At 39.8% G+C, this 17,015-nt stretch overlaps 1 protein-coding gene across 1 annotated transcript in view; it reads right to left on the bottom strand.

Moving 5' to 3' along the window:
• The window catches only part of ADAMTS17 (ADAM metallopeptidase with thrombospondin type 1 motif, 17), a 180,157-nt gene that overhangs the window by 85,426 nt on the left and 77,716 nt on the right, over positions 1–17,015 (bottom strand). The window contains exons 7-8 of the mRNA XM_009586177.1: positions 9,632–9,772; positions 8,153–8,303 (exon numbers count right to left, since the gene is read on the bottom strand). Of these exons, the coding sequence (XP_009584472.1) occupies positions 8,153–8,303; positions 9,632–9,772 (292 nt within the window). The remainder of the gene's footprint in view (positions 1–8,152; positions 8,304–9,631; positions 9,773–17,015) is intronic.

Raw genomic sequence — 17,015 nt, 5'->3', positions numbered from 1 at the left:
GGTTTGGTTCTCTGAATTAGACAGCTTGATATGCATTACTCCAACTACCAACACATGGATCCCATATGAAATGTACCCTTATATACATATGGAGTGAGACCAAGAGCTTTTCTGATCTACAATTAAAACATAAGAATGTTTCCCCTTTGTCTTTCAGGGAGAAAGACAAAATATCTGTCAGCTTCCAAAATAGTAACTTACCATGACACACTGCTCACCACAGACAGATTTGGATGTCTAAGGTCTGAATGAAATTAACTGGTTATAATCTTCAGTCAAATAGCCTTTCTAACAGCAGACGAAAGCCAAAGGATTAGAAAAATCCAGAACTCTCATGTTATGACAATATCAACAAAAGCAAAACCAGGCTATTCAAGAGCTGCCCAAAACACGCTTACAGACAGGAAGATGAGCTCTGACCTCTCTAGAGCGGATGCACCAGGGATCTTTTGCCAAGTGTGCCATCATCTCTCATAGTAAAACTGCTTCTAGGGCTCTATGAATGGCTCTGCGGGATAGATGATAAGAGACAGAGAAACGTAAAAATTCTTCTTTTGAGAGGGTTTTGGCCTATTGCAAGCTCTTCACCCTTTCCTGTGAGGAAGTTAAACTGGAGTTGATTACTTTTATACCGGAAATGTGTAATGCAGTATCTGGAAATTGTTCCAATCTGGGGGAGACACAAGAAACCAGTATTTTAGAAGTGAAGAGTGGTTTGGGATGCCTGACTGGAAATACTTCAAGGAGGGCAACCTTTCAAAGCTGGTGGAAGCTCAGGGCTTCTGGAAAACCACACAGCTTCCCTGAGACTCAAAATCAGATGCTAAAAATTGGACACATTCAAACCCATTACTTCATTTGAAAATTTAGGCCATGATTGAACCTCCTGAACATGCATCAGGATGAAAGAAAAAGCAGCAATGGCAGGGAGACTGCACAGAAATGCAAATGTGAAAGGCTAGTAATGAAGCTGGTCTCAAGGAGCTCAATAAACAAGAATGGATCCTGCCAGACAAGCAGTGGAAGACTCCCATACTGCCAGAGAAGGCACAAGTGAGTAGAAACACTTTTTTTTTTAACTGTACATTGGGAAGCAAACAATGAAATAGAAAAACACTGTCTCTAGTTTTAGCAATTTCTGGTGCTCTCAAAGCAAACTAAATGCCTTCTCCACTGTCTAAAGTATTTCTTTGCAAAGCACCAGTTCTATTTCATTTTTTCATGTACCTGGAATTAAAGTAATAGTCAAAAGAAAGAGATTGGAAAGATAGCATTAATGAGATCACTAATTTTACGGCTAAGCAGCCTATGCTAAATACTAATCTTTTCAGTGCCTTTAGGGCATTCATGAAACTAGCTTCTGCGGGTCCATGATTCATAGACACATAGAAATTCAAGTAGAAAAAGATAAGCTTTATCCACTTTCCTTCCAACACACAGTTCTTTCCCGCTGTATGTGCTCTTCAGCTTTGCTGAGCCCAGCTTTCAGCATCTTAAATGAGAGAACACAACCGTACATGTTATATCAGTTGCAGAAATCATGGAAGTATCTTTACGTGGTCAAACCTGGAAGAAGTAGAGACATGTGGTACAAGGCACTGGAACAGAGCCAGTCCTTTGAATTAAACGTTAGAAATTTTGTACTTTGACTTATTACCAATTTCTACCTCAGTATGCTTAAAAGAGCCATAGCTAATCAACTATGTCACAACCACAGCAGCTATATTAGCATCGTATTGTACATGCCATGTGTTAAGTGCTGCTCTGAGGTTCATACTAGACATACCCCACCAAGAAAAGGCTTATGAGTTCACAGTATTATGCTGTAATCTAGCTCAGGAGGAGACATCTGCCCATAATGAAGGTAGGGCAAGAGCTTCAGGCAAGTTTCATAATCAACCTGATCATCCCACCTAATATTGTCTTTGTGACTCAGAGCTTAAATTCTGACCTTGCACTTTGCAACACCCATCTCGTATTGTCTTCACTAAGAGTAATGTTCACTCAATCACTCCCAGTAAACTCCTCAGGCCTTAACACTTGATTGTAGGATATGAAAAGTATTGATTTTTTAAACAACAGGCAGTGTTGTCCATTAAAAAAAAACAAACAAAAAAATGGGAAATTAAAAGAATGAAATCATGGATAGTGTTTTTTGGCCATGGGAAAAGAGAAGAAAGGGACAGTAAAATAAATATAGATGTGTACACATACTGTTCAGATGTGGTTGTGAAGATTATGGGAGTTTTCTCTTGAAGTGTTTTGCAGATGGGAAGTTCCCAGAAGGCCAATGGGAGAGGTCTGAATGCCCTTCAAGCTTGTTATACACTATTTTCAGGCTGATACTCAATTGTATTTTGGCTAATTTTGTTAAGTTCAAACTTCAGCTGTAGATGCCACATCACAAGGCTACACTAATTCTTTCCCCTCCCCTTGTGTCTTAATAAGAAATGTCGGATTGCCAAGCTCAAGTGTTTGATTCTTAATAGGCACTCTGTATTATTTTTAAGAGTTTATTATTTTTATATTCTTAAATTTCCACATTGTATTTTTATAATTTTATTTTGGTTCCCCTCTCTCTTTTTATTTTTCTTTAAACCACTGCACCAGAATGTGTTTTGACCATCTTCCAAACTGAAACACGTACAAAAATTTCTGAAGCATTCCAATAATTGTAAACTGGGCTGTGCTGCCCAGGCAGGAACTCTCCTTCTCTCTCTTTCTTTCTCTCTCTTAAACAAAAAGTATTTCCACTGAAAATAAAGAGAAAAAAGTGTTTTTGCAACATACAGAAGCAGTGAAATAGGACACTTCAGTTTCATATGAAACAGGCAATGTGAAAATAGTTCGAATTTTAACAACCTACATTAGGAAAACTATAAAATATAGTATGGCAATTAAGTAAATTGTTACCTTTACTTCTAAAAAAGAAAATCTTCTCATTTTATTTTAGAATTGCCAGGCTTCTATCCTGCAAGCCTCAGGAAAACCAAACCCATCCTCTTCCAGATTTATTATTATTATTATTATATTTACACAGAAGCTAAAGTGTGTAATGGAAAATTATGTAGACAAAGTCCCTGGTTGTACAGAAAATGACAATGCAACCTATTATTTTCAGGATAAATCAGCTCTCAATCTAATTACCATGTTCTTGTAAATATTCTATACATTACTAAATAATAGGGCTTACTATCATTGTCTGGATCTTGCAAATGACCCTGCAAAGAAAAAACAGACAGAGGCCCATTGATTCCCATGCATGGAGTCCAAGAGTCCACTCCGCCAGTCTCACTGCTAGATCAAGACCACAGAGAGACCCACAATTGCTTAATTATATTCACCACCATACCATCAAATATGAAAACTTAAGGGATACGTAAAATCCACTTGATTATTACAATTGTTGCCCTTCCTTTACTTTGTTTTTTAGTTCCTCTCCTTTTCCATTTTAGCCCAGAATCTAGTCAGTCTCCTTTGGCTTACAATCAACTTTGCCCTCTTGTTTTGTGCTGCTGCTCCGTAGCTTATAGATACCGAGAGATACCTATATTTGTTAAAAAACAACCTGAATTTAAGAAAAAACAGTAGAGCCAATTCTAGCTGTTTTAATTTTTCTAAAAACAGTGTCATGTCAAAATTCACATTCACGGTTACATCTGAGTTGACAGTGTCCCTTTTTCAGAAAAAAATCTCTTTGTAGCTATGCTAATCTCTTTCCACATGCCATTTTAGCCTAAGCAGAGTTTTGACTCAAAACAATACTGAAAGATAATGGTTATGTAAAAACCCGCAAAAATGTGAAATGTGTTAATAATAAATAAGCCAAAAGGCATATAAAACAAAAAGCCAAACACTGGATACAAGAGATAGAAATCACATTTTTTTCCATAAATATAATTTCAGTGCAAAAGCCTCTGTTCGTAGGCATGCCAGTCTGAAAAATAAACCCAATGTTCTGATTAAACACACAGCATATTTTCATGTGAGGTTATGAACAATGGATTTTTACGCATTTCTGGTGGAGAAACAGCATCTCTGCTCTGTGAGAGATTCACCATAAACCATCTCTGCTATTCCTCTCACTGACAGCACTGCTAAATAAAGGGGACAGCAAAGAGTTAAAGTCTGCTCTCTGCAGAAGCCTTCATCGCTTGAGTGGGGTTGAAGCTTTTTGCTTCCTCTTGCATAGGGGTCAAATGAATTCACAATACTTGATTCATAGCGCAGTGTGGATCTGAAGAACAGAGGTCAGACAGGTTGAATTTCCTGTTATTTGCGCAACCTAGCGTGTTAGCCCTGGACTCACGTCAACATTTAGCAACCAGAATCCCAAAAGATCTTTGTAATTGGGGTAATGCACTATGCTGTGTCAAAGGTGTATTGCTGTTTATTTTTTTCTGCAACTCGTATCATGATTTTGCTGAGAGCTTGAGAATGACATGGTCATCCAATTAATTTCTGCTAAAAGCAACTTATGTCCTTCAAAATAAAGATCACTGTGCAATCTCTTAGGTGGGCCAAAAGCTCTTCTAGCACTGCAAGGGGCATGCCTGTACAGACTCCCACCTGAAAAGAGGCAGCATGTCTGGTATGGTAGAAGCACATTTGTATGTCCTGCTAGGTAAGCATTCTCATTGATCAGACAATGCCTAACATCTGCAATGGGAAAGATTAACAGAAAGCACCATGTAAAAGCGCTTTTGATCCCTTTGCATATTACCGGAGGAAACTATGTAATTCAGATGTGAAGGGAGAACTACTGAAGGGTCTTGAGATATTCATTATCATCTGTGAAATCACCTCACTTGAGAACTGCCCAACTTCTATTTTCTTATTCAGTTCCTCAAATCAAAACTAATTCTTCCATGAAGCCATGAAAACATTTACTTTCCTGATGATGAGCAAGGACTCACCCATCTAATACTCAGGTTAAGTTAATCCAAAACCAGCCACCTGGATGTATCTTAAAACAATAAAATTATGAGCAGAGCACGCACCAAAATGGACTTGCATTCCCTCAAGGGGCTGGCAGGCGATCTTGCCATTTATTATTCATACAGTATTATAATAGAAGTGGTGCTTTTCAAATAAATAGAAATTGATTGTTCCCTGCCTAACAAACGTCCAGCCTAAAAGCCTGATTCCACAGCTCCTTCAACAGGTGCATGCACTAGTAAATCTTACCTAACATTGATGTTACGGAACCAGATCGTAAATTATACATCTTGGAGGTCATAGATTACAACAATAGGCTATGATTAAGCTGATTATTATATACTCATGCTGTTAATTAGTTCATTTTTTTAAATTTTAGTATATTAAAATGTAGATGCAGTGTCCAAGCAAATTAAAAAGGAACGTCAAGAGGTATAGTTTATGTAAAGCTGAGCCTACCTCATACGTTTTCATTTTTGTTCTGCAAATTTGGAGCAGAATAGCTGCGGGATAGCTGGTCTGGCAAACTTACAATTCTGAGGGCTACTATTTTGTACTAGGGCATCTCAGTTATCATTAAAAACAAATATGGAAGAAGAATTTTGGAGATGCAATCTGAAATATCCTGATAAGGTTGAATATTTATGGATTAACTATCTAGTTGGACCAGTGTCCGAGGTCCAGACACTGCCAAGCATTTAGGCACCTGACTATCTGCGAAGGCAAAGGAGATTACATTCCTTTAAAAATTTGGGCCTTGATTTTGGAAAGAGCTTACTGCACAGAAAGTTTCTGCAGTTTCTCAAAAATGTTGAAATTTTGGATACCTCTAATCTCTGAAATTTGCTCTACAACCAGATTGTATGGCATTTTTTAATATAGGTCCACTAGTTTGCCTGATATAATTATGTAGCTCAACTATCTCCAGTGAAATGTTATAATGTAACTCTTCTATTAAATAAGAAAATAGACAGTAGACATATGTAACCATAAGAAGATTGAGGAGCCTCATTTCCTGAAGTTTATTTCCTTTTTGTAACAAATATTTACTGTCAAATGTTTATTACTTTTACATTTGGATTTTTTTAATACTTTATTGAATTAAAAATACCACATTACCATTGGCTAAAAGAGGAGACAGCTATATTTGCCAGTAATTTCTACAGCTAATGCCAATGACTAGTGCCAATTTTTTTTTGGTTCATATTTTTGTAGACAGCTTTGAGACTTACGATACAAGCATTCTGCAGATGAGGCATGAGAAACACAAAGGTGAAAAGAACACAAACTTCGAAGGTTTAAAACTTAAAGCTGATCATTTCCTTTAAAGAATTTCTTTTAATTACCTTCAAATGCCAATTCAGAGTAGCATAACAAGATGCAAATATTTACTTAAATCAATGGCATGTGCCGTAATTGATCCAAAGCTTCACAGTGTGAATGCTAACGCTTAACACATATCTGTAACAGAAAAATACTTCTAAATAAGTGATTGCAAATTGTTTTTAATCTGATGAAGTTCTACACGGCTTTTCATTAGAAAGTACTAAAGTCCTTACAAAATATGCTTTTTTTTGGGAAACGCTAAAGGAGTGATGGAGGAAAAGAGCAGAGTTTTCATTGTGTTCTAAAGATGTCAAATAATAAGACTGGCGAAAAATCTTGGGAGACACAAACACCTGCTGTCTGTATCTTACAGAGAAGAACAGTGCCTGTTGGCTTGTTATTCTGGCAAGCAACTTGTCCCTGAAGCAATTCCAGACTGGACATGCAATTTCTGCATGAGAAATGCTGACCACCTACCAGTAGGCTGACATTCTCATTAGGCACTGGACTATCCAGAAACAGAATGTTTTTTATCGCAACAAGGGAAATAGCAAATATCTATTCCAACAGCAGTCAAGCTGGGTGACACCCACACAAGTGGAAGAACTTGAATCATCCTGGGTAGATCTGGGGTTTTCTTTACAGACCTATATTCTAATACTTTGCTTCCAGTACAGTAGTCCTGGTGGTCTGCATTTTCTTGATGGAGCTGGAAAATACAACCTACCCAGATTCTTTTTCTTATTGTTTTATATTAGCTAGTTTCCAAATCCAAAATAAATAAAACAGCAAATGTGAAACTAAGAGCATGTTCCCAGGACTTGCAACAGTTTTAGTAATTTGGCACTTAGAAACCTCAGTTATCACTGATTATTATTTTCTTTGTTAACACTGATTTAAGATCTCAAGCTTGTTCAGAATGGGAATAAGGGACAAATAAAAAATACAAATGGCTAGTTAATGACAGCAAGAAACCTGGCTGCTTCATGCCTGTCTATATTGGACAGAATGCTGCCAGCTGGTGCTGGTGACAGGACACAGTGCTTCATGATTTTCTTCTGGATATCTCCAAGCCCACACTGGAAGTAAGCATTTCTCCAGTCCCTATCTAAAGTGGGATGCAGACAAGCTCTGGTTAGAATGAAGACATCTAATTATGTGCAAGACCTTAGGAAAAGCTTAGCTGTCTAAATTTCCAGAGGACAAGTTGGACAGCCTCATCTCAAATACAACCTACTTCTAGAGACACTAAAAATCAGTGTTTCCATTTGCCAACCAACCCTGTGATATAAGCCATGTTGCACCCAAATTCTGACTAAACATCATGTTGCTTAGAAAATATGCAGGCAGGGGCCTCATTCTACACAAATCTCTAAATGGCCTCATCAAACAAGTGGTCATTAATATTTCCTTGGCATAGAGTTAGAGTCAGCTCCTAAGAACATTGTAACAGTCTGAAGGTGAGGTCTACTGAAAGATCCAGACAGTCGTCTAAGCTGAGTCTGTGGAAGCAGGCAAGCACTCTTGTGAGAAGAGACTTTCATCTCAGCTGAGCAGCAAAACAATCTCTACTGAGTACTTCAGCAAAACCGTATCAAAAGGGAACTGTCCCTAAATTAAGACCGAGTACAAACAAAAGTTTTTCTAGGTCTGCTCTAGGAGATTAACATGACCAATGCGAGGAAAGGAGGAGGACTGCAGAAGTATATGCTGTTGACATGAAGGTCAATGGGAGTTTGACTACTGATTTTGTATCAGCAGTGCTGAACATGCTGAAAATCCCATTAAGTAGTTCTGAGGGAAGTACAGACTCCTTTTCTTGCCCAATGCTTGACAGCTTTATTTCCACTTCCCATCTTGTTTCCAGGTACACCCCATGAGCTCTTACCTCCATATTTTTACAGAACGTAGCATTGGTCCCAAAAAGTATCTGGCATTGTTCATCAGCACTGTAGTGCATTCCAGGCAGCTTGTGAGGGAGCCGCACTGCGTACTGGCTTCGGGGGTCTGTTACCAGCAAACAGGTGCTGACCTTGGACCTGTGGAGTGTAAGAATTAAATATGCCTTTAAGGGAAAGCACCTTTGAGCTGGAGTGCTAGATCGCTGCTGTAGAGAAGCTGTTGTCCTCTCTTTAACAGGGAATCTGATGACTTCATATGAAACAGTGGTGATTTTTCCCAGTATATATCTGGAAGCCTTCTAAATCATTGAAAACTATGGACAGAAAAGCCCTTGGGAACCCATCCCTGGCCCTAGGCCTCGAGGCAGAATTGACTATATTCACATTACTCTGAGTTAAACATTTGTCTAAACTATTCCTAAAAAACTGATGGAGATTCGATTCTGCCCTCAGGCTATCTAGTCCAAAGCTTCACGAACCTTAAAATGACAGCTAGAAAGTCTTCTATCATGTCTCACCTGAATCCCCCTAGCTGAATTTTAAGCCCTTGACTTCCTTCCTTTTCCATCACAGACATAAAAAAAAGATTTTTCCCTTTGCCTTCACAACAATCTTTTACAAATTGGAATATTGCTTTGTCATCTCCCCTCTATCAGGGACCAGTGATCAGTGAGTTCAGATGCAACTTCTTTTTCAACTTCATGCCTTTAATGTAACAGTAGACTTCCCATTTTCTTTCATTATTTTCTTTTCTCTCCCACCTCTAATCCCCAGAGTGGGGAATTTTCCATGCTGAACCCATTTCTAGCAACAAAAGCACTGGCCACTGCGCCAGACACTGTTTGTCAGAGAGCTGCATTGTAGGTCTAAGCCCACAATTAGAGAGTTCAGACAATTCCAGTGCTTGCTATAGTACGTGCAAGTTAACAAGCAGCAGGACAGAAATCCTTCCTGAACTGTTGAACATGATGAACTGAAATATGGATGCAGTGGGAAAGTTCATAGTGAACTGTTTAAGACCAACACTCACTGAGGGGTGAGAAAAGACATCAGAATTACCTCCAGGCAAAATAAAGTTTCCATAAAATAAAAGCTATTTAATAATAATAATGACAGCAAAAGCCACAGCACAAAGCTGGCAGCATCCTTCAATGGAGAAGATTTTTTCAGGCCATCTACACACAGATTTCCATCCGCAAACATGAATGGCATTTTTTGTAAAATGAAGGTTACCTGGGACTGTTTTTAAGACGCTATCAGTACCTTGACAACTGCACATGATTTTTCTGCCTCTCTGCAAACCTCAGTTTCAAAGGGGCTACTGTAATGGAGACATATTCAAACTTGTACAGCCTAACGACACATGCGCACACTTTTTTTTAAGGAAAATTGTTCAGACTTTCACTTTCAAATAACACATTGGATTCTTGCCTGATAGTATTTTTGATAATCAGCACAATCCTTACTTTAGGAAGTTTTCAAGGTCATCGCGGCTGCATGAAGACCAGGAAAGGTCACTTGGGTTCCTGCCCTTCACCCATTCTCCAGACATAATATGAGACCTCCCTGCGCAGGGTTGATGATCATCATCATGGCTCATTCCCATGCTGTTTGATTAAAACAAAACAAGACAAAAAAACTATCAAGTTATGATATGGGTTTCTCATTTCCCATTGGACTTAGTAATGACACTCTTAGCAATTAACAAGTTGAAAACAGGCTGCACAAATAACATGGAATCATTCACCTACTGCTCTGGACACCTGTTTAATGAATAAATACAGCTTCCTTGAATTTATCCATTGCCTAAATTTTACAAAGGTTTTAGTATTTGTCTGTTTGAAACTTTTAAATGTGCTTCCTATGGACTTTCCTAACCAGGAAATGTAACTGTTTGAGGGTTCATGAGAAGTAAACCTGGAGAAGTGATATAGCACAGCGAAAGGGTATCTGCTAGGCTATCAAAGGTAGTATTTACTGAAAATTTTGGATTGCTCTCCCAAATCTAGTGGATATGGTCCCTATAATCATACTGAGAGAATGGTCAACAAATTAATAGTAGAGATGGGCCAATTTTGTTGTTGTGTCAGTGTGAATTTGGAATAACTCCACTGTTAGGAAAAACATTTCTCTAAATTTGTGGTATTGTAAAATCTCTCTCATCTAACTTTGAAGCTGATCCTTCTTTGAGTGGTGGTTGGATCAGACGACCTCCAGTGGCCCTTCCAATCTAAATTAGTCTATGACTTTATAACAACAATGCTCAGATAGGAGCCTGAGGCAGAATCAAGCCCCCATTTCTGCAAGCACTGTCCAAACAAGCACCAAGACTGCCCCATGCCAGTTCAGCAAGAACAGCATGTGACCTACTCAGCAAAACAAACCATCTAAACAAACAGCAGATTGTGTAGTATAAACATACATGGAGGAATTCAAATACGTTCAGTGAGGATTTCAAAAAGTATTCAGAAATAGAAAAGTATTACTTTAACCTCCATCCAACTTCCCACTTAGGACCCTTCTATCATTAGTGGAGTCTCTACCATTGGGCTGCTACAGTAAATCACTGTTCAGAGTAAATCTTTGTTGCCACTACAGGAAGGCGAGAGTCCTCTGCTGGAGGTAAGCGTTTGTGAACAGCCCTCATGGTGGCAAAGAAGGGATAAATGATGTGACCAAGTTCACCTACTACATCAGTGAAATGTCAGAAGTCCTGACTGGCAGTCCTACACTCAGCCCATGGTACCATGCTGCCTGACAGCAAAGGTGAGTTAAGGGTTTTCCATCCTACTTTGAAATGATCATTAAAATATTTCTTTAAAATCATACGGAATAATAACATTTTGAAAGGTTAACATTCTTCCTTCCACTCCAACATGAAATGGAAAACGGCTTTCAGACAAAAGGTGCCTCGTATGGCCAGTGTCACTTTCTAGCAAAATAAGAGTCACCAATTTGGGGCTGAAAACACAGACTAATAGGAACTCACTAGGTCTCCAGCTGGCTGGGCTAAGCAAGCCAGGAGCAGTTGGACTCTTTAATCCATGCTATTTCTCTGCAAATCAGAGGCTCCTGTTTGCTTTCTGACTATGCTCTTGGCTTTGCTTCTCTCCAGTTTTGGGACTCAACTGTTCAAAGCCTAAACACGACATACATTTCTAGTTGCAATGAACCAAAACCGGCTTCAGCAGTTTGATAATTATGGCTTAGATTAAACCGCCATCTATGCTATTTTTAGCTTAAAGTGAAGATTATATGGTGGAGTCTATTATTTTAGGTTTATCTCCAGGGACATTATTATTTCTACCAAAACTACATTTAACATAATTTTTAGACTCAGAAGTTCATAGTTATTCTTGTTTTAAAACCTTTGTGGGTTTTGAACACAGCAGAAACATTAACATCATGCACATTTTGTTTGATGCACGCAGGAATAATTTAACAGTCTATTAGTAACTCTAACTTCAAAACAGTACAGAGTGAAATTCCTGCTCCACTGAAGTGAATGGGAGTTTTGCCATTGACTTCAATGGAGCCTGGATTTCACTCCAAATATTTTACCCATGTTGTTTCTACACACAGAGAAAACTCTTCACATGCTAGGAAGAAAGTTCCAGCAGTATTTCTCCAATGCAAATAAGTCCATCTAAAGTTCGTATTCCTAAAAGTCAGGAAAGGAGGAGCTAAGTACCATGAAGCAAGGTATGTAAGCTTGCCGGAAATCTTCCAGAGGAAAGTTTGCCTGCCCAAAAATGCCAGTTTAGAAGGCTTGTGGGCATGCAGCAATCGTGTTAATTTTTCTAATGGAAACGAGGCAGGCTTCCAAGGTTTCTGTCAGCTTGCCTGCCTTGTGACTGCCACAGTGCTGAGACTCAAAGTTGGGTCCTTCAGGTTTCTACTCTGTCAGGGCTTCTGTGGGAAGGGACTTGGCAGCGCTGCCATTCCGGCAGCTTCCTGAATGGCCTCCTAGTCGGCACCTCAGCTGTTCCACTTGAAAAAGGTGAAAACAAACCATCTTCCTGACTTCCCAAAGTGGTTTAGGCTCCCTGATTTTATCTCTTCCACAAAAGATTAGTGTTTGGTCTAGAGTTCCTTCATTAAGATTACTGCCTTAGCTTTCTGATTAACTTCATTTATTGTTTGTTAAATTCGTTGAAAGTGGGATTTTTTTGTTGGCAAACAACAAGGGCAACAGTTACTAATTAGTACATTCCTGTCCTTAACTTTATTTTAAACCTCATGAAAGATATCTGCCTAAGAGAAATGCTGAGGCTAATATTCATTACGCAGCTTTGATTTTGCAGGGGTGTTTGCGGCAGATAGAACATATTCTCTATAAAGTCTGAGTCAGAACTCACATCTCAGAGTTATTTACAGGCTTCTTCTGAAATTCGTTCAATTCTTACATGTGTGGAAATCGACACCTTTCTGAATCATTCCTGATTTCTTAAGAGAAATTCTTTTAAAAGTTATAAGCATAAAGAAATTGAGCCTGAGCTATTGGTATAAAGCAAAGGAGCTCTGCTAAGTCAAAAGAACCATGCCAGTTTATATTAGCTTGGGATCTGGCCTCGAGGTACATAGGCAACCTCTACTGGCCTCTCTGTGATGAGTTTCTGGTAGAATGAAACCAGCAACACCTTTGGAGCCTGTTTTAATTGGCAGTACAGAACTTTTCCCAGCATCTACTTTACCTTACAATGACTCACTTGAGAAAAGGATTAAATGACCTGCAGGACTAAGGCATACCCTAGCATGCTAACACATTCTTTTCTGAAGTTCAAGGGTCTCCAGCTACATCAAAGGGATCAATTTTTCCTAAACACATAGTAAATGTAATGCCATGCTGATTCTTTTCACTAATGAATAGTCCCCCTCCTTTTAACAGAAATAAATCGGACAGAGCATTATGCATTTGTACTAAACAGCACTGCAAGTGCTGATTCAGTACTTTGCATTTTCTTTGTGATCATCTAATCTTACCTGCTATTCAGAAGTTCACATGGAATTAGAAGCAGATAATCAGTCTCTTGAAATATTCTGCCATGGGAAGGAGTTCTATTCTTACATGAACAGATCTTGAAAAAAGAGCTGATAAGAATGGCTCTTAGATTAGAAGTAGGAATGTCAAAATGGCACCACATTACCCTGCAAAACCACTGCCCTCTGTGCTCTCCGAGTCATAACTGTCCATTTTATCAGCAGCAGCAAACACACGCTGCATGTTATCCTTTACACAGCAAAGCCAGCAGAGCCATTACAAAGGAGCAGGACTCGATTCCCCTTTGTGCTGTTACTACCGCAGTCACTAGTTCCATTCTAAGCACAGGGTAAATTTCAGCCTTTGGTTCACCACATTCTCCTCCTAAAGACAATGAGTTTCCACAAAGGCAAGTAAGAACAGCTTAGACTGTCAGCCCTTAAACTCCTTTCATTCTATGTTTATTCAGAGTAAGCACAACGGGACTCTGGTTTCACACTCCAGCTTCTTTTCTAATATAAATAATGCATTGGTCATCAGTCAAAGACACTAAGGCGTCACCGAAGGAGTCCTGCAGCATATTATTGTTGCTTATCATCTGTGAATCCAGAAACAAGCTGACTGACCAGTTTGAGTTCTGACTGTTAACACAATCACAGCAAGGCAAATTTTATCAGGTGTCACAGGGAGGCAGCGACAACAGATCTCTTTGATGCTGTTTTTTGTAGAACGACACTTTAAAGTAGCACTGCTATGAATAAAAAATAGTATGCAGTCTCTGAAAGCCCTGGCCTCTCTGAAGTCTGTGCTCACTTCCAGGACACTATTCTCCATCAGAGTCTACGCAGCAATCAGAACTGGGTCAGGATGCCAGAACTACACTCTGGGCCTGAGCCGGCCAATTTCTTGTGTAACCCTTTTTAGCTAAATGCAATTAACAGCCATTTGTTTTCCCACAGCAATGCTAAATAAATGCACTTGCTTTGTTTGTTTCAGTCATTAGTGGAGCTTCTCCTCCAGACAGTTAATGTAACTAAACTGCTCTGTTTACCCTTGGTGTGTTTTCCAATGTTTCCTGTTATTCTTTAAAAGCCTGAGCCAAAGCGCACCAAAGCCTGTGGTAAGCCTCCTACTGCCTTCACTGCACTGTGCGTTGCACCTCCAAGTTCTTAAGGTCATGTATACAAATCTTCATCAGAACCACTATGACTCTCAATAGGTTTCCTATTAAAAGCACCAAATCTGAGTTATAACGCCAAGGGCTGGGGGAAACTGATTTAGGAGATGCTTTAAATGTTTTCAACAGCTGCAACTTCATGGCTGGTAACAGACCACTTGAGAAATCCCCAGGATTATTATCATAAACTCCCCCTCTGGTGGAGATAGATTATGAAGTAGGGGCAAGAGGCAAGTTTGATAGAAAATACCATCAGCAGTAAAAGAAGAGCTTTTCTTCAGAAAAAGGCAGAAAGAGGGTAGCAAGTGAAAGAAAGAATTATGAATAATGGAAGCCTGAAAAAAACACACCCAGAAGTGGAAACACCATGAGCTTCCACAAGCCTCCTGTTTCAAATAAGCACTTCAGCTGGCTGTTAATAAGAGCTTCTCCATAGCTTCCCTTGTGAAAGCCAAACCATTCCATTTGTCTGCAAATAATTGAGGGTGAGTCAAATGCTGGTTCACTTTAGAAACGAGTGACACTCAGGACTAGCAAGGCTACCCAAGGTACCTGGCTGTCAGCCCAGCTGCTTATTAAACTTCTGCACGACACACGATTGATTGATCTCCATGCAACCGGCACTAACCTCAAAGTCACCATTTCTCCAAAGGACAGTAAGGCTGTCCAGCTACCAAGAAGGAAATGAGGACAGTGGTCTGTCTCTCACTTTCTCAGACAGAGAAATCCAAGGGAGAGTCTTCCTTAAGAACCAACTCACAAACTGCTGCAACTGTGTAAGCTCGGCAAGACATTAAAAAGGAGGAGCTCCTTGGGTCCGCTTGCCTGGCAGACCAACATGGACACAAAGAATTGAGCAAAGGGCCTGCTACAGCAATGTCCCCAGTACAGAGGGGGACAGAAGGCAGTGATATCTCTTGCTCCTTAGTGGGGCCACTAAGGTTTTTACATTCGTGGCTGATCTTTGTTTGCTAGAAAGCATGTTTTCTCTACCTGTGTTTATAACAGAAGGCTCTTAGCCTGCAGATGTTCTCTAAAAGGCTCTGTTTCTGCAAGGGAACAGTGAATTGCTAAGAGCTATATGCAGTACCAGGAGTTGCATGTTACAGCAGGGTAAGGTCACTACTGACCTTCTCAAAAGAGCATATGAGAGAAGTCATTCCCTGTGACCCAGCTTGCCATGACTCACCCAGAGGTAATCTAGCATTAACTGCAGAGCCAGGATTAAGCACCAGATTTCTTTCTAAACCCCACTGGAGAAATAGAAATGCAAAGGGACGGCAGAGCGGACAACATCCTCGCATAGTGTGAGAGGGAAGGGAGAAGGGGAGCTGTAATTTATCTGCTCTGGCATTTCAGTGTGGGCAGGATGACAGTGCCCCATGGAAAGCTTGCTATTTAGACATGCTGTGGGCACAAATGCCATATGAAGGACATAACTGAAGGACAAAATTCCTCTCCCTTCCCACTTCCTATCGGGTCTCCATGAATAGTTGAGAAGGGAGTCCCGTCTCTATAGTCCATCCAACCTCAACCACAAAGGAAGATGTTGGTATGGAAGGAGGTTATACAGGGTGCGTGGCTGACAGCTGAGAACATTAAACATGGCCATTAAACTCAAATCAAGACAGGTCACTAAGCAGAGAATGTACGTCAACAGTTCTCAGCAGCTACTGACTTGGGCTGGATTTGAACCAGCAACTTAGAAATGGGAGACAGTATATCACATAATCAAGCCTGTGAGCCGTCCAGTCCCAAATCGAGTTCAATGTTAGGAATTTTTATTAACATTTGAAATTGAAGCTGCATCACTGGAAAGATGCCTACTTCTGAACTGGTTCAACATGTTTAACATTTCAATATAAAATGCTGATATCTTGCAAGTTATGAGGTTTCCAACCAGTTGAGAATAAAGGCATAACAGAGGCAGAAGTGAAATGGGGTTGCTCATTAGAGCTGGAATTATAATAGGAGCTGCAGTGCAAAATGAGGACAGTAAGTTTAAGAGAGTGACCTAGGAAGGTGATGCATCTGCAAAGCAAGCGAAGAGAAGCAGAGACAGCCAGAGGGGTCAGAAGGGAGTCCAAGTGAGGCTTGGATGGAGGGCAAACTAACAAATGCTGGGGAAACATGCTGAGGTGAGCCGAGCTGGGGAGGAGGCAATGAAACAGCTTGCGTAACCTTCTTACAAAAACAACCGTCACTAAGACTGTTGGCTTAATGGAAAACAGGCTTTTTCACCTTGTGCTTTTCAAACATGCAAACACAGTTGCTTAAATGTAACTCAACTATTTCAGAAGCTGTCAGGAGGTACTTTGGGGAGCTGTGATGAAGAGGGGGAGATGACCCTACTTAAAGCATTTGAAGTAATTAAAGATGGTCATTATGTACATAATGTTATCTAGAACAGGGGTGTTCAGGATGGGTGCTGAGCTATTGGTTTTTGTTTTTTATCAGGAGAGACAACATTTAAAAGGAGCCATGACTACTGGACTCTTGTTTTCATAACCAAGTTTATGTCACTCTCCAATAATGAAGTAACCAGATATTTTATATGGTTATCTACTCATCAAACAGCCAAGAAGTCAACAACAGCGAGTGAGAACACACGAACGCCTATGGTGAATAACACTGTGGAAAGCTGTGGTTTATTCAGCTGCGTAACAGATCCAGCCCTTTATGATATGGTTTT

The sequence above is a fragment of the Fulmarus glacialis genome, unplaced genomic scaffold (assembly GCF_000690835.1).
Source record: "Fulmarus glacialis isolate BGI_N327 unplaced genomic scaffold, ASM69083v1 scaffold811, whole genome shotgun sequence".
Classification (NCBI taxonomy): Eukaryota; Metazoa; Chordata; class Aves; order Procellariiformes; family Procellariidae; genus Fulmarus; species Fulmarus glacialis.
This window is presented reverse-complemented; position numbering and strand designations above follow the sequence as displayed.